Genomic DNA, 26784 nt, shown 5'->3' with positions numbered 1-26784 from the left:
TTGATTTCAAGTAGAGGTTCTCAAACTTTTGTCTGTTCTGCAACCTGTCAGCAGTCTGCTGAAGCCTATGTACTCCTTCTAAGAATAATGTCTTTAAAGACACAAAATAAAATACAGGTGATTGCCAAAAAAACCAATTCTTCTAAAATACAGTCATCGCAACCAACATATTTGCCAAGTTCCCAGACCTGAGGTTAAGAAGCTCTTACTTACAGGCAACCAACTGTAATACTTTTAACATGATTTAGCCTTTTTTGAGAATCATCAGTTTGCCAAGCATTATTCACAAAAACAAAGGGATTGTGCTGTTCACATCATACAATGAGAAAGGAAAATTGCCAGGAGAAAAATGATAAATAATCCCATACCTGTAAGAACATTGAAATGAAAATCATCAAGATTCACTCTGAAACATTTTAATCTTCTTAGTAACTGAAATGTCTTTGTTTGAATCCAGTAGGGTGCTAGCTTTTTGCTTTTCTTGCTTCATTATTCCGAGGATTAGAAATGGGAAATATGCATAAGATCTGGGGAACTTATCTTGCATTCCAGTTCTGAGAAACAAACAAGCCAACCGTTAATCTTCCTGATATTATGGTAGTGGCCTCTGTTGCATTTTATTCTTTCCCTTATTTCTATAAGGGAAAGCTCACATTTGAAGACACTTGTCAAAGATAGGAAATAGAGGATGGAATTTGTGGAGAAATAGAATCCTGGAATTGGATAGAACTTCAGAGGTCATTTAGCCTACCCCTGCCTCCCACTCAAAGTACAGAGGAGCTGCCCTTCCTTCTCTGCCCACTTGATTTTCCAGGTACATTTTAACAACACTATGAGAAGGAAGACAGACTTTGGTTATACAGTTCTAACACAATCGATTAGAACTGAGAGAAATACTTCTTTCTTGTATTAATAACTAATTACTGTATTGAAACCAAGGTTTTTGCACTTTTCTACTTCCTCATCCAGAAATTAACTGATGTGGGAAATCTTAGGCAAGGATTTACCTAGGCAAAGATCTAATCAGACAGTAAAAGAAATTCTAAGTTTGGGCTTATGGGAGGATTCCTGCTCATTCTGTTTACTCAGACAGGTCTGGGAAAGTGTGGATTCTTCCCTTTGTCAGACAGGTGATATGGAAATTGATAAATCTCTTTGACCAAGACTTGGATGATCTAAGTCACTTACCTCAAGACACTTATTAGAATGATCCCAAATCTCAATATAATATTCATTTTCTCATTAATTGTTAACCAATCAGAATTAATTGCCACCCTCAGGAACACCCACTCTTCCAAGAATATATAAACTGTGAACCCACCACCATGAAGGGTCTTTTGACATTTGAGAGTGTCACTGACCTCTTTTTATTAGTAGTAAACCTGCTAGCCTTATTAATAAAATGATTAAATTAGCCAGAAATTATGTCTCTTGAACTTCTTTTAACACCCCAGAAGAAATCAACTAACCAATTAATCAACAAACATTTATTAGGTTCTTATAATGTGCCAGGTACTGAAGATTTCTCAAGGAGACTGCATTCTAAGAAACAAATTCATCTTATCTACTCAAGAGGCAGCATGATATAGCACAGGGGTTCTTAAACTGGTGTACACAGACCCCCTTGGGGTTCATAAACTTGGCTAGGGAAAAATGTATATACTAATTCCAGTCAAATTGGTTTCCTTTATAATCCTATGTATTCTATTCAACCTGGATTTTGGGGGGGGAAATTACTCTGTATTTTAAAGTAATTGTTTTCCTTTGTAATCTTATGTATTCTGTTTTATGCATTCAAAAATAGTAGTCTATGAAAGGGTCCATCAGTTTCACCAGACGGACAAAGAAAGGAGTCCATGATCCAGAAAGAGGTTAAGAACCTTGAGGGCAGTGCAAAGTGCATTAGGGTCAGAGACATGAGCAAGCTCTCAACTATTTACTGACTGTAATCAGGGGCTAGCATTTGAAGCCTCAACTTCTTTCTCTATCAAAGAGAGATACTAATACCTGTGTGTGATCTGCTGTTAGGTTCATATACAATAATGTCATGCCAACTGCTTTGCTAATATCCAAGCTCATATAAATGTCATATATGTGTGAAAGCATTTAGTAAACACTTACTATATACCAAACACTGTGCGAAGTGCTGGGGTCACAAATTTTGAATTTACAAATACAAGACTACAAAACAATTCTTCTCAAAAAGCTTCATTCTAATGAGGGGAAACAATACATGTGGATGAGTAGTACCCAAGGAAGGGTATATTGGCTTGGGCAGTAATAGGGAAGGTGAGTAGAACCATAGAGGAAATGATTGACAGACCCTTTTCAGTAGCAATGGCAATATTAATTTGATTACAATTCCAGTTAGATAGAGTTCTAACTGGAAGGTATGTATGAGGGTGGGGGTGGGTGATGACATGTATAGCAGCTGGGAAGATGGCAAGATACAGTGGTCCAGAGGTTGTAGTGATAGGCAGGAAAATGGGGAGGATGGCATGTGAAGTGTAACTAGTACCAACTAGATATAAAGGGCAATGTGACATTCACCAGTAAGGATTTTGAAGAGTTCCAGGGTAGGATGCTCAGAGCTGAGAGGAAGAACACAGCATCAGGGCAGATGACAAGGTTCAGCCTGCGGTGTCACACAGATGGATGGTAAAAACATGAAAAACTATCATTACTTGAGTCCAAATAACCGCTTTATACATTTAATCTTCCGTTCCACCCCATCTTCTACTGATCTCCAAATAAGCTGACTAGATTTCTAGCTAAACTGACTGAATTAACTCACTGGTTGTATTGCCATTAGAGAGATGTAGACACAGTCTAGTACCTTGTTTACTTTTGTAATGAATTTTCAAAGTTCTGCTTTAAATCACATATGAGCTGAAGTGGTAGCACAAATAAATTACCAAGGTAAAGAAATGATTTAAGCTGTTAAAATTCTGGCAGAGAAGGCAAAGTGGAATGGATAGAAATATGGTTAGAAAATCTTCTCTATAGAATGATAAAACCCCATTTATATAGGGCTTTAAGGTTTTCAAAATGTTTTTCCCACAATATCTCTGTGAGGTAAGCAACATGAATCTTATAATCCACATTTATGTAGGCGAGAAAACTGAAATTTAGAGGCATTCAATGATTTGTCCTTAGCTGTGCAATGAAAACATGTCAGATCTAGAATCTGAACCCAGATCTCCAAATCCTAGATAGAGTGCTTTTCTCCCCATACCAGTATTGCCTCTCACAAATCTAACTTATGGATTCAGATGACCCAACTGCTCCTTTTAGTGTTATTGGACAATCTAAAAGAGCAAGGAACTTCTTTGGTCTAATTTGAAAGAAAGGCAGGAAAGATCAGGAAGGGCAAGAATGCTCCCAAAGAGAAATAGGTGCTTCTCCAAAATACTATTCTTCTTTCAGAAATGGACTCATTACTTATAGATTAATCCAGTATCTGCTGAGAATCTAGTCAGTTGTGGAAGGTTGGATCCTGGGAGTGAAGGGAGCAATACAAAAGAAATAAATGACAAATTCCTTTCCCTCCTAGACCTGGCCTAAAAATCTTGGGTTTTTTTCAAATCTAATGCTGATTGAGAGAATTTCTGTTATATCTGGAGCGCTCTTCCACTCACAGGGCCACCATCTTACTTTAGGTCTTCATTATCTTTCCTTAAACTATTACAGCAGACTACTAAATGATCTTCCTGCCTTGAGTCTTTCCCTCCCTAATCCAACCTCCACATGGCTGCCAAAGAGATATTCCAAAAGTATATGTCTGACCATGTCAATCCCGTCCTCAAAAAAGTACCTGTGTAAATAATCCTTCTGGGTCTTGGTTTCCTTATGGACCAACTGAGTGTCTTGGCCCAGATTAGCTTTAGGGTTCTTCCTATCTCCAAAGCTGTGATCTTATCATATAACAAATTTTAAAACATTAAGAAAGTCTTTTAAAAGTCTCATATTTAAACATCTTATAAAAGTCTCACCAATTTGGGAATGTTCCCTTTTCTTGGAGCCTGGAACTGCAGTGGCCACTCATGGACTCAATTCTACTACAGTTTGACTCAATAGATTTGACTGGTCCACTTCCATCTGGGCTGATTTCTCCTTTCTGACTTTACCCTTGAGGGTTCACCATATTGGTGCCATATTTAGGGCTCAGTTGGCCTAGTCCACTGCAGTTGAGAACTCCTGAGAGCCATGAGCCTCAGCCTCCCAGGTAATAGGAATTACAAGGGTATACCACCATACTTTCACCTCCTCACCCTCACCCTTCTTTTATGCAAGTACAGAGTGATCGTTGTCTCAGGGTGATTCAGAGGGAAATCTGGAAACAGACCCAAAGATACTTGCTATTCCTACTTGGATTGGATGCATTCTGTTCTACCTTTCCCCAGAGGATGCAGTTGGACCCTTCTATTTCTCCTGGCATATGGAACCTTTAACTGATATTATTTTAAGGTTTTACACCTTGCTTTAGACAAAGCTGCTGTGTGGTTTATGTTGTAGATTTGTAAATAATTCACCTAATCAAAGATGAAGAAAGTGAAGGTAATGAGCTCAGTTGGGGAAAAGAAACACCCCTCTTTTGATGGATATATTTAAGATTTATACTAAATTTAAAAAAGGGGAAACACCCTGAAGAGAAATAGTCAATATTTTAAATTACAAGAAAAAGCCAAGAACATGGAGGAAAACTGATGAACAGAAAGATAATTGAAAATTCTGTTAAGGAATGATTCTGAGTGACTAAATTGTATTTAATCACAATTTGAAAGATGGCCAAACAGAAGCTTGTAGGGGCTGTGTGTTAGGTGATAATTAGCATATTATCAAAGTCAGTAGCAGGTCAAACAACTGAAGTATAAAGTATAAATTTGCCATTTATTTTTCATTTGCTCAGGGGATAGATTAGCTTCTAATAGCTATGGCTAAGGTCAGGTCTATAAATGACAAGTAGGACAGATTCAGTTGATCAGTTTCCTCAGGGAACATTTCAAAAAACCACAAATTTAGAGTTGAATGGAACATCAATCTAGTCCAGTTCCCTTCTTTTACAGATGAGGAAACTGAGATCCAAAAAAGTCACTCACCCAGTCTTGCACAGAGAAGTAAATGGCAGGGCTGGGATTTGCATCCAGATCTACTGACCTCAATGCCAGTACTTTTTCCTCTGCCTTGTTGACTTTCCAGTTTTCTGGGAGCAATGATATTAAATCAGTGCCCAATGTGATCTATCAGCCACAACAGTTAATGAATGCTCCCTGAGGTTTCACTGAGGTTGTAATGACCGAGATCAGAGAGATGATTGTGTTTCTGTTCTGTGTGCCCTATTAGACAACACATAGACCACTATATCAACAAATTGGATATCATGGAAAATACCAATGACTTAGCGAATGCCTTTGCTGTTATGCTTATCAACTTTGCAGGTGCCACAAAGCAGGGAGGGACTCCTTGGGGAGCTTCCATCTACTTTGATGTATCTGTTTAAGCATTATAGAATATAAGCTCCTTGAGGGCAGGGCTGTTTTTTGCCTTTGTGTCCTTAGCACCTAACAGAGTGCCTAGTAAAGAGAAAGTACTTTATAAATGTTTGTTGTTGAATAGATTGAGGTTGTGGAGGTGATTCTTGGTCAGTTACAGATTGAAATAGACAGCCTTGGGGATTTCTTTTATAGATTCTGTGGTTGTTCCTATATTCCCACTATGGGGATATGGCCCAATGGATTCAGTTCCTGGCTCAGTTTTTCTCTCTTCCTCCTTGTCTTCATACTACCAGACTTCCAGATACACAGATTTTCCAGGTCCTTAGTCTACTCACTTCTTGTTTAGTAATATTTATAAGGCATCTTAAACACTCTATAAATACTAGTTATCATAATCATTTCTATTTTCTATGACCTGCTTCCTCAACTCCACTCCCTCTACAAAATATGATTATACCCCTAATCTTGCTGTCACCCACATGTCTAACCCTTTTGTGTTCATGAACTTCAAAATTCCTTTATCTTACTATAATCTTTTGCCATTCCACCTCTCCCTGTGCCTTATGACCCTTCACCCTATTCTTCATCATCACCATGCCTTCTAATCCCTCTACCTTCTCCATACTTTACCAGGCCATCACCTCAGCATAGGCTTCTCTTCTTTTCTTTCTCTCTTTACAATCTTGACTCTGGTGAACCAATTCTATATTACACTATAATACACTATATTCTCTATTTTCTAATTCTTTGATTCATCCAGTTGCCTATCACAATTTGCCAAACCTTGTTTTACAATTTGTTCCAATGCCATGAAGGTGGCTGAAGCAAGAGCTTAGAGCTTGATCAGACATATAAGACATGAAGGTCATCCCCTGCATCCCATCTATTGCCAGTCATCCTGATTTTTGACTTGTCACTAGAATTTGATGATTCGGGAAGAGAGAGTGAGGGTAATGATTTTGTACAGCTCTGCCTCAGTTGAATCCAGTTCAGGAAAGAGTCAAGACATCACCCGTGATATCCTCGGTCCCCTTTGAAGAAGGACAAACTAAAACTGATCCCAGGGCCATAGGTTATGGAAGAAAAGGGGTGGAAAAGTACAGTAAATATACATTATCCAAATGAGCACAATCTGTAACAAAAAATTAATCCCTAATAAATATTCTCAGTTGCCCTGGCTTCTTCTACATTTCTCCAACTATTTTCTCCACAGACGAATCAGCCACATATACTTAGAGAATTTTAATAACAGGAGATATTTTAATACTTAGCAAACTCTAAATAGGAAGGGATAGCTAAAAACATATATAAGGTATTACAGTAGTGAATACTTGTTTGATTGATTGCTGCATAGAATCTCTTTTGTCCTGTGTATTGTTCTGAATTATTGATGCAGCTGCTTCTTTCAGGTAAGGGTGGGGGTAAGGGGGTGGTAGAATGTTTTGGAATGAGAAGACCTGGGTTCTCCTCTCATCTTATAGTCATTTCTTCGTGTATAAAATGATGATAATAATGCTGCTGTTTGCTGCCCTTTGTCCTTCATTCCTCAAAGAGGATCATGAAATCAGGGAGAAAATTCTATGACATGCATGTGCATTGGTTTTAAGTGAAGGAGGGCTGTGCAAAGTCACCAGCCTCACTTTCTCCTCCAGAGCCATCTGAGTCCAGTGGTCAGATATAGATTTCAAGCTAAGGTCTTCAACAGGTTTTGGTTTGACTGAGACAAAGCAGCAGCAGCAGCCATATCTATAAAATGGGAATAATATTAGCCCCAGTCTTAAAGGGTTTTGTGAGGGTCAAGTTATATATATATACACATATATATGTGTGTCCATTTTTAAGTACTCTCTACATGCTAGCTATTGTGATGATGATGAGGGAGGAGAAAGTGGAGGTCAGAGAAGGAAACTGTAGCTGAACTAGCCTACAACTCAGAAGCATTGGGGAAATGAGTGGGATCATGGGTTTATATATTGCTTTGCCCTCCACAGAAGCAAAGGTAACATTGGTCTGATTAACAGTCTCTTAGAAATTAAGTGGCAGGGGTGTAGTTTGTACTTTAGTGGTATAGACCAGATGTCCAGGCCTTGGCCTGCCTGATAGACAAGCAAGGAGGCATTTGAGTCCTGGGGCCAGGCTAGTTAGAGAGGGATTTAGACTGTGTTAGTATTAATCTTCAGCGGGTTCCAGCTCTAACCCCCAAACTGAGTGGGTTATCTTCTTTTGTATTTCTAGGACAGTTGGATGGTGAAGTGTGAGTCAGAGGTTGGTTGGATCTTCCTTCTGATATTAGCTGGGTTACCCTGGGTAAATCACTTAATCTCTGTCCATCTCAGTTTCCTCATCTGTAAAATAGGAATACTAATAAATAGTGCTTGCTTCACAAGGTGGTTGTGAGAATCAAATGAACTAAAACATGAAATGCTTTATAAACATTAAAGATGTATGTAAATGCAGATAATGTCTATGAGCACATCTTTTTTCTCTGATTCTTTAGAGTTCCGTGTTTATACTGTGTTGTACTTGGCTCACACCCACCATTGCCCTTTGGGTGAGCCTTAGAATCGATCACACAAAGCATGCCTAGATAAAAATGAAAAATCACATATTTATGTTGTTTTCTTCCAAAAGATACAAGTGCCTTTAAAATGATACATTATTCTTTATTAACTGCTTCATTACCGATTATCAGATAAGAACACAAAGGGCTCTTTAGCAAGATTAGTAGCAAAATCTCATCCCACCAGGTTCCATATTTACATTCAATCTGATGACTTCTTCTTTTGGGAAGCCTTGAAGCTTGTGACTTGGCCGTGTTGTTTCACAGAACAGGCTGGCTAATAGGGTTGTGATTTTGGACTTTAAATCATGACAGAGTTCTTGTTCTGACTTAGGTTAATTGACAATAAGAATCTTAACTAGGATTTTTGCACGCAGGGCAAATATTACAAAAATATTACAAACTGCACCCAGAGCAAGTGGCATGAAATAGACCACCATTTGGGGGTGGTGGTACAAAAAGGATAATGCCGTATGGGGAGGGGAGGAGAAGAGAGAGACAGACACAGAGAGAGACACAGAGACAGAGAGACAGAGATAGAGACAGAAAGAGACAAGGACAGACAAAAATATAAAGAGACACATGCAGAGACAGAGACACTCTGGATCGGGTTTGAGGCTACTGTTGGGTAGGCTAGAGTGAAAGGAACTAGGCAGGTGAGAAACTAAACTAAGCTTTTAATAGAGGAGACTCCAGTTTGAATTATTCTTGTTAATTAGGTGCTAAGCTTAATAGTTTCTGCATTTCTAATGGAATGCAAATTCTGTCAAGTTCTGAGGTAGCTAGGTGGCTGATAGAGTACTGGATCTGGAGTCAGGAAGACCTGAGTTCAAATTCATGTGACCCTAGACAAGTCAATTAACCTGTGTTGGCTGCCTTACTTTCCTCAACAATAAAAAGGGGGCCATAATAGCATCTACCTTCCAGGGCTGTTGTAAGGATCAAATGAGACAGTATTTGTAAAATACTTAGCCCAGTGCCTGGCACATGGTAGGTAATTAAAATGTACTTATTGTTTTCCCCTTCCCTGTCTCTGCTCTCAAAATTCAGCACCCTGGGTCAAAACATCAGTTACCCCACTTTAGTTATGTCCCTATTGATATTAAAAATATTTTAGCACTGGAAGAGATCTCAAAGAACATCTATTCCAACCCCTTTATTTTTCCCATGAAAAACTAGGGTCCAGAGAAGTTAAAAGTGACAAGCTAGGCAATAGAACTTGCCATTCTGATTAATGGTTCAGTGGTCTTGTGACCACATTTTTCCCATTCATTTATAAAATAGAATAATGTTACCAACATCAAAGATTTATTATGAGTTTGCTTGGTACCTAGCACTCATTTAAGCACCTAATAGATGCAGAGCATTATACTAGCAACAGAGGGCTGGATAGAGATACAAAGACTGTAAGACTTAAAGATTCCAGAGCTTATTGTCCAGAAGGGACAATATGCATAAATCAATACCTATAATACAAAATGTTACATGATTAAAGAAGTATGAAGTGCTATGTGAGGTCTGAGGGAGAAAACATTACTAACTGCTTCTGGGAATCATGGAGGAGGAATCATTTAAGAGTATTCTGGTTCCCACAACTGGGAGGGAGGGATAGGGTGATAACCAATCAAGAAAGGTGACAACCAATCAAAAAAAAAAAATCCTAGCAAGCAATGATGAAAAGGTGGGAGAGTGTGGAATGACTATGGAAGATGGCAAAAGAATCAATTTGACCAAAGTATAGGATATGTATCAGAGAGAAGTGCTGAGATAAGGTTGGAACTACAAGGTGATACCATAGGATTACTCAATTACCGATTACTGATTTTGTACTCAAACATTTACACTCAGTAGGGCAGCTAGGTGGTGTGATAGAGTGCCAGACATGGAGTCAGGAACACTTGAGTTCAAATCCATCCTCAGGTATTTTCTAACTGTGTAACTCTGGGCAAGTCACTTACCCCTGTTTGCCTTGGTTTCCTCATCTGTAAAATGAAGTAGAGAAGGAAAAAGCAAGCGATTCCAGTATCTTTGCCAAGGAAACCCCTCATGGAGTCAGGAAGTGTTGGTCAGGACTCAACAGCAACAAAAATCACTTAATTGATAAGACAATAGTGAGTCACTAAAAATTTCTAAGGATTAGGAAAGCTTTTTCTTTCCTACTCTAGACTCAACACCCTATCTACTGTGCTACTTAATAGAACTTGACAGAACTGCATCCATTAGAAATGGTGAGTAAAAGACAAGGGAGTGAAAGGTTATTTGGAGGTGATGGTGAAACCAGAACAGAAAGACTCATAGGATGGGGGAGGGTATTGGAATTGTAAATTTGTTGTTGTTTTTGGAGGGGGAAGTCAAGGAAATTGGGGTTAAGTGACTTGCCCAAGGTCACACTGCTAGTGTCAAGTATCTGAGGTAGGATTTGAACTCAGATTCTCCTGAAGTGCCCCAGCTCAACTATGTAGAAATGGGAGATCTGGGGTTGAAGAAGTGAGAATGAGGTAAAGACTTTGGTGGAATAGATATGAGAATTATTTTGTAGATAGAATCCATGGAATTCTAGTAGATGAAGAGGACAGTCCAGGATGAGGAGCATGGGAGACTGGGTGCCAAAGACACCAATAATGATATCAGAAGGAGAGGAGGAAGGAGAAAATACAATTTCAGACAGGTGGAGATTTTAATACTTGTAATACTGTCCAGATGGCAACGATGGAGCACAGGGACTGTTTTTTGACTCTTTGTATTTCACTTAATAAAAGCTGACTTAATTAAAAATGATTGACTGCCCTTCAGAGAGATGGAATACTGGTCTGGACTTTGGAATGTGTGATAATAATCCAGAGGAGAGGCTCAAAGGTCCATATATTTAGAAATTCGAGTAGCCTGAGACGTTATCTATATTTAGTTTAATCGCTTCAAAAGAAAAAGAAGGAAACCATGATCCAGAGTGGCTTAATGAGCTGCCTAAGATTATGCAGGTAAACTCAAAACTTTGGGCAACCTCAGCGTCATGAACAGAGGAGGCAGAGCATGGCGTTTCAAAGAAGGCAGAACATTTTAATGAACACCAGTCGATGAAATTAGAGGCAGGTTGGCTTGGTGAATAAATGGCCCTAAGATTTCTGGAATCAGTCCCACCTCTAACACATTTTGGCCACCTGACCTAGGGCAGGTCATTTGATTTATCAGGGTCGCAGGAAACTTTGTGAGACAGAACAGCGTGTGGGTGAATGTGTGTGTGTGTGTGTGTGTGTGTGTGTGTGTGTGTGTGTGTGTGATGTACATGAGATGTGAATTGTTGGAGTTTGCCAGGGCAGTGAAATGACAGATTGTGTGTGTGTGTGTGTGTGTGTGTTTAATGTGCATTGGTGGAGTCTGCCAGGGCAGTGAAATGACAGATTCTGTCCAAAAAAGACAAAATAATTCCATTATATAAAAAGTAACATTCCAGACTCGTTTCCCTCTCTGGAGTCCCATCTTTCCTGGGCATAGCCGCTGGGGAACTCGCCGACCCTAGCGGCCGGGGAGCGGGAAGGAGGGACAGGAGGCCAGTTTAGGGGTCCTCCGTGGGGGGTGGCAGTCAGCGCAGCGCTGCAGGACCCCAGCATCACGGTGGCCGCAGACGCTGCCGCTGCTCGCCGCGGGCCGCCCTTGAGCTAAGCTCCCGGCTCTCCAAGCCCTTGGCTTTGGGAGGAGGAGAGAGCCCTAGGCCTTAGAGGTAGCCCTGCCTAGGGCGAGCCCAGTAGGGTCCCAGGCTGGGTCGACTCAGCAAGAGGTCTTGCGCCCCGCCCCCGGCTCTGGAAAGGCCGGGGTAGGGAGGAGAGCACACACGCGCCCCGCCCCCGGCGTCCGGCCCGCCTGCCGGAAGGCTCCGTCCGCTCGCCCGTCAGTCAGCCGCCCGCCCACGCCCCGGGGAGGAGGTGGGCACACGCCCCTCCCACTGACTCGGATTGGTTACTGCCACCTGCTCCGCCCCCAGGGGGAGGGCCCGGGCGGTCTCTCTCGGCTCCCTTTTCCCGCCCCGGGCCGGGAGGTGGCGCCCCCGCCCCCGCTGTCAGTGGCCGCGCGACTGCGCGCTCCCTCCTCGAAGGCCGGCCGAGTGAGGGGCAGTGGAGGCTGCCCGAGCGGCCGCCGCCTTCCTGCCCCGGCCCCGGCCCCGAGCTCCACCATGCTCCGGCGGATCTTGCAGCGGGTAAGAGCCGAGGGCTGTCATCACGGAGGGCCCTAGGGCCGGCTCGTTACTCTCCGGGATTAGGCCTCGGAGCGGGGGGCGGGGTGGGGTCGCGCGCCCTCTAAGGTGTGAGGGGGAGGGGCGGGGCGGGGGCGCACGCGCTCTGGGGTGTGTGTTTGTGGCTGCGGGGCGCGCTCTAGACCCCTTCCCCACGGCGGCCGTTACGGCTGATGTATTTACTACGGTGTCATTGAGAACGTGGCGGCGGAGCCGGGACTGGGGGGAAGACGGGGGAGGGGCGGGTCCTCGCCCCGCCCCCAGCTGACCTTTGGGCTGTAGACCCAGAGTGAACGGTCGGGCGCCCCACTTCCCTGGGCCTCCACCGCCTCGGATAGGACACGTGGGTGACAGCCGGGGCCGGGACCGTGGGACCTCGGGGCGCCCCTTTCTCGTGCCCTGGTGGCCCCTCATTCCTGGAGCCCCTCGTGCTCCTTCCTCCCTCCACGGCCCCGATCACCGCCCTGGCCTGGGAAGCCGAGATCCTACGGATTCCGCCCCGACGTGGTCCTGGGGCTCTCTCTGCCCTCTCCTTGGACCCTCCTGCCTTGCTTTTGTATCCCCAGGGCTTGGCATACGGGAGGCACTTACTAAATGTCTGTGCACTTGCCTTAGACTTAGGTTCCTTTTTTCCCCTCTCCCTTCCCCCGAGACCTCGCTAAGGTGCGTGTCCAACTACCTAGACCATAGGAAAACGGGGGCCAAAAACCATATTGGGCCGTTCGGAGGACAAAAGAAGTAGAAGACTGAAATCTGTGATTGTGCAGCTAGGGTGGCTGCCGAAGAGAGTTGAGTCATCGAGTATATGGAAAAGGGAGTGTTCTAGTTTCTCCCCAGCTGGTTGGCGATGTCAGTGTCATGTAAAACTTAGTCATATATCCAGGGGTAGTATAAGAACTAATACGTTCAAATTGGAGAGTTTCCTGTACTCTTAAAAAAAGAGAAAAGATTAGTTCTGATATTCTGGAGGGCTGGAACCTCTTTTCTTTTAAAGAACGGATTCTAGTAATAACAAGGCTATATCCTATCTTTTGTTCAACAGTAAAGACATCTGTGTATAATTTACTTGTAATGTGTAACTAATTTTCACGAACCAGTTATCTTATGCCTCAGATTTTTTTTCTTCTTGTTATTTCTGTAGCTGAAAATTAGTTGGCCTAGGATCTATGTAAATGTTTATGATGAAAAGAAAGTGACTTAAAGGTGCCTTCTGAAAGGTATGTTGAGAAAGCTGCCAGAAAAATCGGGATACTTTGAAGTGGTGCTGGTTAATACTGTTAGAAATTAAGGTTTGGCAAATGTATTTGTTTTTCGTTGTCGATAGGAGGAAAGAAATCGTTTTGGAAATTCCAAAGGAAAACAAGAAATTGGGATTAATTTATGTAAGCAGATAAAGTATTTTGTGAAAATACAGGAAGGGACAACTTGGTGAAATCTTTTGATGTTAATTATAGGTATTCCATTGTGAACTGAAAGTTTCCTTAACTAGCCATTACACTTTGATTAAAATGTAACCCTCATGTAATTTAGAACTTAAGGACATTTTAAATCATCATTGAAACAATCATTTTTTTAAATGCCTGAATTCTTTTGAATAAGAATACAATAATTATAATAGAATTAGTGTTTACCTTTTTTAAAAAGCTGTATGGTTAGTATTTAGGCATAACTTGAATCTTTAAATTGCCTTACATGGCAACATTTTAATTTCACCCCACCCGGACAACCTGTTTTTTCTCATCAGAAGTAATAAGACATGAGACAAACTGAAGTCAGTGTTTAGAGAGTATGTTGGAAATGGTTCACATGCTTTAAAACTGCTTTATACTTCATTTAGTATTGTGGTCTTTAATGACCTTTTCACTCAGTCACAATTGTTATTTCCTTTAGAAAATGCTTTTTAAGTGGAATTCTTAAAAGAAGAAATAAATCTTGTACTTACTATGATTTATAACTTTGAACCTAAACCCAAAAAGTACTAAAAGAGGATGGGATCTAGAACTAGAAGGGAACTTAGAGGGCATTTAATGCATTAATTTACTAATTAGGAAACTGAGGCCCAGAAAAGTTAAAGGGACTCATCTTGAAATTACCCAGTTCTAGGAAATGGCTTATCTGGAATAATGCCAGGCAGTCAAGCATACAGGTAATTGAGCTTCAATCTAATACTGAATTTTATTATTGAAGTTTTAACAAAATTACATTGGATCATAGAATCGTGGATCTAGACCTGGAAAGGTCTTTAGAATTCTGGTCCAGCTTTCTTGCTTTATAGATGAGGTGATGAAATAGAAAGTGGCCTACTTGGGATTCAAATTCAAGTCCTGCAATTCCAGGTTCAGCATTCTTTTCCATTACACCATGCTGCATCCCTAAATGTACCTTCTTAATAGATCATGATTCTGCCTCCCTCTCCTCCCATACCTAACATGTTACCTATCCAGAGCTCTAGTCTTAGTTATAGGTGCATCCCACTAACCTAATCTTGAGTGATGCCTATGAGGTCCAGTTTGCTTCCTTGTGCTTAGGGCCTCTAGTTCAAATCCTTTATAGAAGGCTCAGAACTTTCCAAGTAGCTAACTCTCCATTTTCCATAAGTAGTTCTGCCTGGTTTCTACTAAACTACTGGTTTCTGCTCAAGTGTGGGGTGCTGAGATACAAATGCAGATGTTGCCACTTCTTCCTCCCTTCAAGAGCTCATATTCTAATAGGAATATAAAACATGTTAGTTGATAAATAGAGGATAGTCTCAAAATAAATACATTGATTGAGGGGGTATTAAAACTTGGCAGAATCAAGAAAGTTCTCTTGAAGTAGGTAATACTTGAGCTGAGCCTTGAAGGGAACCACTAGTTTCAAGAGAGGGAGATGAGGAAAGAGGACATTTCAGACATGAGGGACAGCTTGTGCCATGGCTTGGACAAAAGAGATGCAGTGTTATATATGGACTATATCAGCTGGCTGGTTTGGATTGTAGATTGCAAAAGGGGTATAATATGTAATCAGTCCTAAAACATAGGTGGGAGCCAGATTGTTGAGGGTTCTAAATGTTAAACAGCCAAGTTTCTACTTTATTTTATCCTAGAAACATTAGGAAGCCACAGAAACTTCTTGAGCAGAGGAGTGACTTGGCCAGACCTCTAATTTAGGCGTATCAGTTGAGCCACTGTGTGTAGGATGGGTTAATGGAGAAGAGAGAAAATGAAGGCAGGAATCCCAATCAGGAGGTTATTGAATAGTTCAGGATAGAGGTTTAGGGAGGTTGTGGTATGAGCAGATTGAAGGGGACAGATAGGAGAAATGTTAAGGGGGTAGAGAATGAGTAGTCAAGAATGACTTCTAACTTGTGAGCCTCTCTAGAAGGCCAGTTCTTGAACACTCAAACTCAGGAACTCTAAAACTTTTCAGTGCTCAAATTTGGGAAAATCTATAAGGTAATAACTTTCTAAGACTGGAAAAAGTTCACTTACAAGATCTCTTCTACCTGGGTGAATGGAAGATTGGTGGTGCTTTCAACATATATAAGGAAGCTGGATAGAGGGGCAGTGAGTTTGGAGAGAAAAATAGTGAGTTTGGTTTTGGGCATATTGTGTTTGAAATGACTCTGTGACATGCAGGTGGAGACTTTATGCAGATTGTTTAAGATGTGGACTAGAACTTAAGAGAGGAATGAGACCTGAATATTTAAATTTGGAAGACATCTGCATGGAGAGCATGGTTGAATCCATGGGAGCTGAGATCAGTGAAACAGTGTAGATAGAGAAGAGGAATGGGCCAGGACAGAGCATTTCAGTAACATTCACTCATAAGGGGATGTTGCATGGATGATGCTTCTGAAAAGGAGACCAAGAAGGAATGCTTCAGCAGGTAGGAAAAGAACCGTGACAGGACAGGTTCATGAAGACTCAGAGAAGAATGGAGGAGATGGTAATCATAGTCAAAATATTAGCGAAATCAAGAAAGATGAAACCATGAAAAGCCTACTGGATTCAGCAGTAAAGAGATCATTGGCAGCCTTGGAGAGTCCATGGGCAGAGTGCAAGATTTTTAGCAATGATCAGCAGGTGTGAAAGTAGAGTATAGGAGTATAGATAGTTTTTTCTAGGAATGTGGCTGTGAAAGGAAGGATGATTGCTTTGTAGGGATGAAAGGGTCAAGTGAAGGTTTATCGAGGATGAGGAAATCTAAGTTTGCTTTCAGACAGCATAGGTTGAAAATGAGGGAGAGAAGGAATTTCCAAAGGGGCATATGGGCAGGGATGGGATCGAGGGTACAGGAACATTGGCAAAGAGGACAATTTCATCCTCAAAGACTGGGCCACAAAGGAGATGATTGGGAAAGATGTTGAAGTGATTTGAAGTATGGAATTGGCAAGGAAAGGGAACCCTGGATGGTTGGCTTTAGTTTTTCAGTGAAGTATATGAGGTGAGATTCTTTGCTGAAAGGAGGAGGTGGAGGTGGTGATGTAGGTGGTTTGCAAAAAGAAGTTTTGGAAAAGTATCTTTGGAGAGTGAGCTAGTGTTAATCAGTGAAGGGTAAAATCATTAGTGCATAGCATGGTGGGCCCAATTGAAATTAGATAACATAAAAGTTAGTCAGCATAGTTGTGTGATTCTAGGTATTCAGCAGGATAGGAACAAGAAGATAATGGTGTTAGATTAAAAAAATAATAAATAATAATACTGTACTCCACATTGTATGCACAAGCCTGCCAGAAACAATTTTTAATTAATTTATGATTGTTCTAATCTTAACCCCTTACATTCCAGCTTTGACCTTACATTCCACCAAAACTCTCTCCAAAATTACCGATCCAATGGACTTTTTTCTATCCTTATTTCTCTTATACTTCTCTGCAGCATTTGACACTTGTTGATCATCCTCTTGGTTTTCTTCCTCCCACTCTGACTGTTCCTTCTGTGTCTCCTTTGCTGGATCCTCCTCCAGATCTTGCTCTGGAACAATAGGTATCCTTCAGGGTTCAGTCCTGGGTCCTCTTCTCTCCTCCCTCTATACTGCTTCACTTGGTGGTTTCATCAGCTCCCATGAATTTAATTGCCATCTGTATGCTGATGAATCTTAAATCTTCCTACCCTGCTCCATCCTCTGTGCTGACTTGACTTCCAATCTCTCATTTCTAGATATTTTTCAGACATCTCAAACTGGATGTCTAGTAGACGTTTTAAATTCAATATGTTCAAAATGGAACTCGTTATTCTTTCAAATTAGACCCTTTTTATTTCCTGCCTTTCATGTTACTGAAGAAGAAACACCATCCTCCTAGTCCCTCAGGCTCATCCTGGATTTCTCACTGTTGCCAAACAAAGCCTGTCCATCTTACTTTGTCGATCTTACCTATCTTATCTTTCTAATATTTCTCTACCCCCTCACACTCAACTCTAGTGCAGGCCTTCCTCGCCTCATGCTTGGATTACTGCATTAGCTGCTGGTGAATCCACCTGCTTCGATTCTTTCCCCAATCCAGTCCATTCAGCCACCAAGGTGATTTTCCTAAAGCACAGGTCCATTTATGTCACCTTCTTACTTGTAAACTTCAGTGGCTCCCTGTTGCCTCCAGGATCAAATACAGAATACTCTATTTGCCTTTTGGAGCCTACCCTTCTACCTTTCTAGTCTTTTATCACATTACTTCCCCTTTCCTCCCTGTCCCCCCCATGTTTGAAATGCTCTCTCTCCACAGCCATCTATTCACTTCTCTGGCATTCTTTAAGTCTCAACTAAAGTTCCTTCTTTTATTGGAATTCTTCCCCAACCCCTCTTAATTCTGTTGTCTTCTAATGCCTTTATTACTTGCTTTTTATTCTGTGTAATGCTTGCTTTGTGTCTGTTTGTTTGCTTGTTATCTCCCTCTTTAGATTGCTTCTTGTGGGCCTGACTGTCTTTTGCCTCTTTTTGTTTCCTGAGCACTTATCAAAGCCTGGCACTTATGGGGTGCTTAATAAATGTTTATTAATTCATCTCTCTAAGGCAAGACATTGTGAAGTCACATTTTGTAGGATTTTTGAACAATAATTTCACACTATGATAAAAAAAGTCACACAAGTCAAAATAGGGTAATAGTTAACATTTTGCTTCATAAAAGAGAACAAAAGTCACTTGATCTTTCAGCATATATACCCATGTAGAATCATTCCTGAATCCACTCAGTCCCTTCTATACCATTCCTTTCCCTGATCTTTCTTTCTGGCTGGTCTAAGCTGTACTAAGATGTTTCTAAGAATTGAAGTAATCTAAGAGAATTCTTCATTCTATTGGATAGATCTTTTATCTTTGCAGTGCCTGGGGGAGGCAAATAACCTTAACCAGAGAGGTATTTCCCAATTTTAATCAAGTTACTGCTGCCCTCACTCTCTTTTCTGAGGCCTTAGCTTTCATTCTTGACCTTTTACATATATTCTTAAAGATAAAGGTGAGGGAACAAGGCAGCATTTCTCAGTCATTTTAGTCTCAGAATCCTTTTACATGGAGCTTTTGTTTATGTGGGTTATATCTATTGATATTTACTGTATAGTATTATCATGAAAATAGCTTTAGTCTTGTAGGACCCCTTGAACCACCTGGGGAATACCTGATCCCCTGACCACACTTTGAGAACTGATGAGAAAAGGATTTAGTGAAGATCATTGTTTCTTGAGAAGTTTGATTTGGTAGTGATAAGGTTTTCTTTTTGTGGTAGGTCTCAAAAGGATCACTGGAGAAATATTTATTTCTTAATATATTCTGTGGAAATTTTTTAAAAAGAGGCTTTAATATGGATTCCATAGTGGTAAGTTATCAGGAAAGAGATGAGTGGTGATGGGACAGTAACTCAAAGGGTTTTATATAGGATGAAGAACATTGTAAATTTTAGCTCAGGGGTGGGGAACCTGTGACCTCGAGGTCATCATGTGTCCTTCTAGATCTTTTGGTGCAACCTTTTGACTTGAGTCCAAGTTTTACAGAACAAATTTTTTTATTAAGGGGATTTGTTCTGTGAAGTTTGGATTCAAAGGGCCACACTTGAGGACCTAAAGAGTCACATGTGGCCTCAAGGCTGCAGGTTCCCCATCCCTGGGTTAAGCTGGTTAACTACAGGGTTGAGATTTTGAAAGGGGGAAAGTAGGCCAGAATGGCAAATTGCTTGGGAGAACATGGAAGGCTGGAGTAAGTGCTAGCTATCATCATCATCATCTTCATCATCATCATCATCAATCGGAGGAAGTTCAGAGTTATGGATTATGGAACTAGAATCCTTGTGGTTGAAGAGATGAAGGACATGACCTTTCCATGTGTGTGGCAGAGGTGGAGTGAAGGTACAAATAGAAGTTGCTGGGTGGGAAAGCTATTAGAGGGAACATCAGCATGTAAGTTGATGTAGGTGATTTTTTTGGAATACTGAAGGTCCTTATGAAATTCAAGATTCTTTTCATAGTGGAAGTGACACAAAATAAATTTTAAGAGAATTTGTTAAGGCCTTCTATATAGCATTCCCTAAGACCCTGAGGTCCTAGGGATTTTTTTTCTCTATATCCCAGGTGACTTACCATTATTAATTTGTAAAGCTGCAGTTCTTTTTATAAAGTTTCTTCAGAAAAGAGTTTTTAATTGATTCATGAGTGTACAACATTAGCTTTTATTGTGCTTTTACAGCTTACAACAGCATTTTATTAGCAACTCCCAGGCTGTGGGATTTTTTTTTTTTTTACCTCTCATCACCACCACATAGCACAGTACCTGGGAGGTGGCAGACAAGAAATCGTAGTTTATCTGTATTCTCATTTGTTCAGTAGAGATATTCATTCCTTCTTTGAAGGAATAAGTGGTTTTCAGCCCATTTTACAGATAAGGAAACTGAAGAAGTTAAGTAACTTGCCAAGGTCTCACAGCCTACTGTTAGGGCCAGAATTTGAGGTCCAGTTTTGAGATTTCAAGTTAATTTATGTAGTGCTCTTTCCACTATAAATATATTATGCTTCTGTGGTACCTTGAAGAAATGTTTTACCCGTGCAAATGATGAGCATTGTTTATGTTGAAGAGAATGTTCCTTCAGGATACTAAGACAAATATGATATACTGGAGGATGGGTAGCATATTTTCCATGAGCATTACTTCCTTATTTCAAAGGGCATCAGGTGGTCAAAACTGTTTTTGTTATTTATTAGTAACAAAGGAGTACCTAATTATTCAACAGTCATTTATTTTTTTTAATTTTATGTTTATTTTTTACAACATTCAATTTCCACAAGATTTTGAGTTAACAAATTTTTCCCCCCTTTTCCCTACCTACCACCCCAGAACAGCAATCCCACTGAATTCCCCCTCCCCCAATCTGCTCTCTCCTATATCCTCCCCCATTTCCCCTCCAACTTTCCAGTAGTTGGATCCAGTAGATCTAACATTTCACAAGATGGATCTCCATACCCCAGTGTGTATATATCTTATTTCCCAGTGCATGTAACAAAATAATAATAATAATATTTTTTTAAACATTTGATTTTAAAACTTTGAATTCCAGATTCTTTCCCTTCCTCCCTTGTCACCCACCCTTACCGGGAAGATAAGCAATTCAGTATAGGTTGTACATGTATAGTTTCGCAAAACATTTCCATAGTGGATATATTAAAGACTGACTATATTTTTCTCCATCCTATCCTGTCCCCAACTATTGTTCTATTTTCTGCTGTGACCCTGTCCCTTTTCAAAAGTGTGTGCTTCGGGGGCGGCCAGGTAGCACAGCGAGTAAGAACACCAGCTCCAGTGTCCGTGATGACCTGGGGATCAAAACAGGGCTCAGATACTTAGCACCACACCCAGAAATAACTGGCGAATAACCTTGAGCAAGTTACTTAACCCTGATTGCTTTAAAAAAAAAAGTGTGTGCTTCTAACTACCATTCCCCCCCCCCCCCCCCCCATCTATCCTCCGTTCTATTATCCTCCCTCTTATTCCCCTCCCCCCTACTTTCCTGTAGGGTAAGATACCCAATTGAGTGTGTTCGTGGTATTCCCTCCTTAAGCCAAATTCAATGAGAGTAAGGTTGACCCCATTCCCTTTTGCCTTCCTGTTCTTCCCCTCCATTGTAACAGTTATCCCTTGCCTCTTTTATATGAGATAATTTACCCTATTCTCTCTCTCCCTATCTCCTCTCATTATATTCCTCTCTCACCCCTTAATTTTATTTTAAAAATATCATCCCTTCCTATTCAGTTGATCCTGTGCCCTCTATGTATACCTGTACACACATTCATATATGTATTCATAAGCACATATACCCTCCTATATAGACATTATATATTATATATATAAAATACACACATACATTTATATTCCCTTCAACTATCCTCATACAGAGAAAAGTTACAATTATTGTTTTTCCATGTAGGAATGTAAGTAGTTCAACTTTGATAAGTTCCTTATGATTTCTTTTCCCTGTTTACCTTCTTATTTTGCCCTCTTGCTTCTTGTATTTGAGTGTCAAATTTTCTATTCAACTCTGGTTTTTTCATCAAAAATGCTTGAAAGTCCTCCATTTCAATGAATAACCATATTTTCCCCTGAAACATTATACTCAGTTTTGCTGGGTAAGTGATTCTTGGTTTTAATCCAAGCTCCTTTGACCTCCAGAATATCATATTCCAGGCCCTTCGATCCTTTAATGTAGAAGCTGCTAGATCTTGTGTTTTCTTGATTGTGTTTCCACAATATTCAAATTGTTTCTTCTTGGCTGCTTGTAATATTTTCTCCTTGATCTGGGAACTCTGGAACCTGGCTATAATATTCCTAGGAGTTTTCTTTTTGGGATCTTTTTCAAGAGGTGATCAGTGAATTCTTTCAATTTCTGTTTTGCCCTCTGATTCTAAAATATCAGTGCAATTTTCCTTGAGAATTTCTTGAAGGATGATTTGTAGGTTCTTTTTTTGATCATGGCATTCATGTAGTCCAATGATTTTTAAATGATCTCGAAGAGGTTACCCACTAAGAGGGGTTAGGGTTGCTCTGGAGACCCCCAAATACCAACACGCCAGATCCTGCTGAATGAATTCGACTCAAGTCTTCTCAGCCAAAGAAAAGTAAAATTTATTAAGAGTTTTCTTGCATTAGACACAGAGTAAGTCTGTGCTAGGTTATTCAATGGCACTCTCACAGTGTTCTCACTATGCTATGGCATTCTATGGCGCTCTCACTCTTCCATGGTGCTCTCATTATTCTATGGCGCTCTCCCTCTTCTATGGTGCTCTCCTACATGGCATTTTATGGCGCTCTCACACCACATGGTGTGTACAGAAGGTTATGGGAGGAATCTAGGGGTGGTCTAGAGGAGTCTGGGGAGGGTCTTCAGGAGGAGTTAATAAGGTCAATGAATGATTAAGGATGGGAAGCCACCTGGAGACCACAAACAGTGGTGGGCTAGGCCAGTTCAAGGGTGGATTTAGTAACAGACTTGCCTCATCAAATGGGATGATTTAATCAAGAGTCCAAGGGAGGTTCCCAGAGCCTGTACCTTAAGGACTCAAGGAGAGGTCAAGGGGGCTCCCAGAGCCCATACCTCATCAATTTCTCCTGGATGTATTTTTCAGGTCATTGGTTTTTCCAGTGAGATATTTTACATTGCCTTCTATTTTTTCATTTGTTTGGATCTGTTTAATAGTATCTTGATTTCTCATAAAGTAATTAGCTTCCATTTGGTCCAATCTAATCCTGAAGGAATTATTCTTTTCAGTGAGCTTTTGAAATTCTTTTTCCATCTGGCAAATTTGGCCTTTTAAGGCATTCTTCTCCTTGTTGGCTTTTTGAGCCTCTTTTGCCATTTGAGTTAGTCTATTTTTTAAGGTGTTTATTTTCTTCAGTCAGGTTGTTGACTCTCATTTCATAATTTTCTTGCATCCTCATTCTCTTACCAATTTTTCCTCCATTTCTCTTATTTGCTGAAGTCCCTCCAGCTGCTGTTGGTCAGGGCTGCCCTGGGTCTAACACCTTGGGGGCTCACAGGTTTGGGGGGGAGGGGGCTGGGCTGGGTCCTGCTGGCCTTCCAGGCTGCCTTCAGTGGTATTTTTGTTTCTCCCTGTTACTTTGTGGGTTCTGTAGCTCTAAAGTTTGTTTAGAGTCATTTTATAGGTATTTGAGGTGGTTATGGGGGGAGCTCTCGGAGTTTTCCTGCTTCTATGCTGCCATCTTGACTCTGCCTCCCCCTCAACAGTCATTTCTTAAGCACTTTGCGTCAGGCTCTGGGGTACAAAGAAAGGCAAAAAATCTATTCCTTGTCCTTAAGGGTCAGGGACCAATAGAGGGAGAGGATTCCATTCATGCAGTGTGCTGCTGTTAAAAAAAAAAAGAGTGGGGAGATCCATAGTGGTGTGTAAGAAACAGTAAGAAGACCAGGGTCTCTGGATCATAGGGTATGTGGAATGGAGTAAAGTATAAGAAGATTGGAAAAGTAAGAAGGGGCTATGTTGTGAAGGGCTTTAAATGCCAAACAGATGATTTTAATATTTGATCCAGGAGGTAATAGGGAGCCACTGGCATTTATAGAGCAGGGGGATGGCATGATCAGACCTGTACTTTATGAAAATCACTTTGATGGCTGATTGAAGGATGTATTAGAGTGGGGTCCTGAGACAGGATGACTGGTCAGAAGGCAGTTGTTCAAGCATGAGGTGTTGAGGGCTTGCCCCAACATGAGGACCTGTGAGTGGAGAGATGTAAAAGTGAGATGTATAAGAGGCATGTTGTGAAGAGAGAAACAACAAGACTTGGCAATAGTTGATTTTCTATGTGGAGTGAGTGTAAGTGAGGGGATTATAGGCCTGTGTAGCTGGGACAGTGTTGGTGCAGAAAATAGGGACTTCAGAAGAGAGTAGAGTTTGAGTGAGAGGGTTGGAAGAAGATAATGAGATGGACACATTGAGTTTGCCATACTTAAACAACATCCAGTTTGAGATGTCAGAAGGTCACTGGTGATGCCAGACAGAAACTCAGAAGGGGGATTTGTTGTGCATGCAGAATCATCTGTGTAGATGATAATTGGACCAGTGGGAGGTGATGCCATCATCAAGTGAAAGAGCATATAGAGAGAGCAGAGAAGAGGCTCCATCTCAGAGCTGCAGAATTAGAGTAACACACACATACACACACACACACACAGAGTGACTAACAATATTAACCCAAGCTTACTAGAAAAGAACTGATTGAACATCCTACAAAGAAAAATGAAAATGAGAAGCGATCAGAGAGGAAGGAGGAAGAAACCTAGAAAGGCAAGAGTATTCAGGAGAAGGTGATTGAGTGTCAGAGGCTGCAGAGACAACAAGAAAAATGAGAATTGCAAAGAGGCCCTTATATTTACAATTAAGAGATCATAGATAAGTTTTTTGAGATAATCTCCTATTGTTGCCAAACAATGATAAAATGTACTTCAGAAAAATATACTATGTCTCAGCTAGTGTCACCTCTGAGGTGCCTTCCAACTCTGACTCTTAGACTAAAACTACTGTTTTTTCTCCAAAAAGCAAAAAAAAAAGTAAATGTAAGCAATTATTTTTTTAAAAATACCTTTAAAAAGTTGTTAACTTTTAAAAACTATCTTTACCCCTTTCATTAAGTAACTTTTCCTCTTGGCCCTTAAGTTTCTGTATAAAATATGAATTTTTAGTGCAGAGTGAATTTGCAGCTTGTAGACAATTGGAGTTAATCTACTTCAGCTTCAGAAATCCTTGGGTGGGAGTTGCTCAGAATGGAGGGTGGATGAGTGAATCCTCTCTTATGTTTAGCTGGCCTCAGATCCTCCCAGACTGTTTAATATTATCTAGTTATTTACCAGGATACCAGGGTCTGGTTATCTTGGGCATCTTGCCATTTTCCCCCTTGCCTGACAGTACCTTAACATCTCTCTCCCCTTCCCTTTTGCTGGGGGAACAATAGATTTATTACCATTGCTGTTAGAAAGGACAGTTACACTCAAAATTCCTTTGACTAGCAGACCAAAGCTTTTTTTACTGGCCACAATGTTAAGTATTGTATCCCTTTAGCAGATTATAAGCTCCTTGCTTGACCATCTTTTGTAATTGTATCTCCCGCTTCCAGTACATAGTAGCACTTAATAAATGCTTGTAGATTGATTAGTGGTTTAGGGGCCTACTACTAAACCTTGATGAACCTGCCCTCAGTGCCTCTCTTTTTCTTGTAATAATAAGCCTAGCATTGTGGTTTTCTAGCTGCTCCCTCTCTCCTTTCAAGGAGGTTTACCGTGTTTTGAGTCTTCATTGTTGTTATGGGTCATTGGTATCATTCTGATCGATTTTAGTTTTATAACTAGGGATAAGCAGCATGAATATACTCTTCTATTTGAAGTGAATCCTTAGGAAGACCATGTAAGCTGTCCAGTCTGTATTTTCATACCACTTCAATGCAGCTATTTGTCATGCCTGTGGTTGGTGATTTTCAATTAAATATAATGGTGTCTTTTGATAATTGCATTTATCCAGGCAACTAAGTGGTACAGTGGATAAAGTGCTGGACTTGAAGTCAGGAAAACCTGGGCCCAAATTCTGCATCAGCCATTTGGGAGCTGTGTGACCCTGTGCAAGTCATTTAATCTCTGCTAGCCTCAGTTTCTACATTTGTTAAATGAAGATAATGGCATCTACCACATAAGGTTATGAGGACCAAATGAGGTTGAATATGTAAAACACTTTGCAAATCTTAAAGCTCTATGTAAAGGCTAGTAGTTGTTATTGTTACTATCATTATTATTATTGCTACCATTATTATTATCAACTAGGAGAGCCTTGTTTTGAATGTTTTGGGAGATAGATTGAATCGTATTTTTAGCCTACTTGGCAAATTTTTTCCTATGGCACCATCAGATTCCTTGTTCCATGGGCTTAGAAAACTGTAGGGATTTATTATATTTTTGGAGGGGGTCTGTTTCACTCTATATTTACTTCATCATAATATTTGGCTAATTATTTTTCTAGAAAATATCTCGGATCTTCTTTCCTTTCCCTTTTTATAGCCCTTGCCTTGGTCTAATCTCTTATTTCTGGAGAGAATTACTGCAACAAGGCCCCTAGCTGGTTTTCCTACCTCTAGTTAAAGAAAAAAATTGAAAGTATCATACTAACAGCTAAAAATAATATTATTAAAGCTTTCATCATGTTAGCCTGCTGTTCAAGACCTGTTATACTACATCTCTATTTGCCAGCAGGGCACTCTGGTAGAGTGGAAAAGGGAGCTGGCGTGGAAATCAAGCTCCTAAAGAGTCTTGGTAGTTGGTCCCTGGAAATACAGGCTGGGATAGCAAGAATTAAAAGGTCTACTTGAATGAGAAGAGACAGTTTCAGGTCTTGCATCAGACATGGCAGATGCATTGGGTATGTGACCATGGCAAAATCCCTTAATTTCTCTGCTTTATCACTTTTCTCATCTCTAAAGTAGGGATAAAACCCTCCTCACCTTTCAGGGTTGTTGTGAGGAAAGCATAAAACTGAAATGCAGATATGAGT

At 40.6% G+C, this 26784-nt stretch overlaps 1 protein-coding gene across 1 annotated transcript in view; it reads left to right on the top strand.

Moving 5' to 3' along the window:
• Positions 1–12065: 12065 nt before the first annotated feature.
• EEA1 (early endosome antigen 1) overlaps positions 12066–26784 on the top strand; it is a 136741-nt gene continuing 122022 nt past the window's right edge. The window contains exon 1 of the mRNA XM_069095148.1: positions 12066–12247. Within this exon, the coding sequence (XP_068951249.1) occupies positions 12224–12247 (24 nt within the window). The 5' untranslated portion in view covers positions 12066–12223. The remainder of the gene's footprint in view (positions 12248–26784) is intronic.

The sequence above is a fragment of the Petaurus breviceps genome, unplaced genomic scaffold, assembly GCF_028583685.1.
Source record: "Petaurus breviceps papuanus isolate PSGF00001 unplaced genomic scaffold, PetGlider_PUasm1.0 225, whole genome shotgun sequence".
NCBI lineage: Eukaryota > Metazoa > Chordata > Mammalia > Diprotodontia > Petauridae > Petaurus > Petaurus breviceps.
Note: the sequence above shows the minus strand (reverse complement) of the source record. Positions and strands in the feature narration are given on the sequence as shown.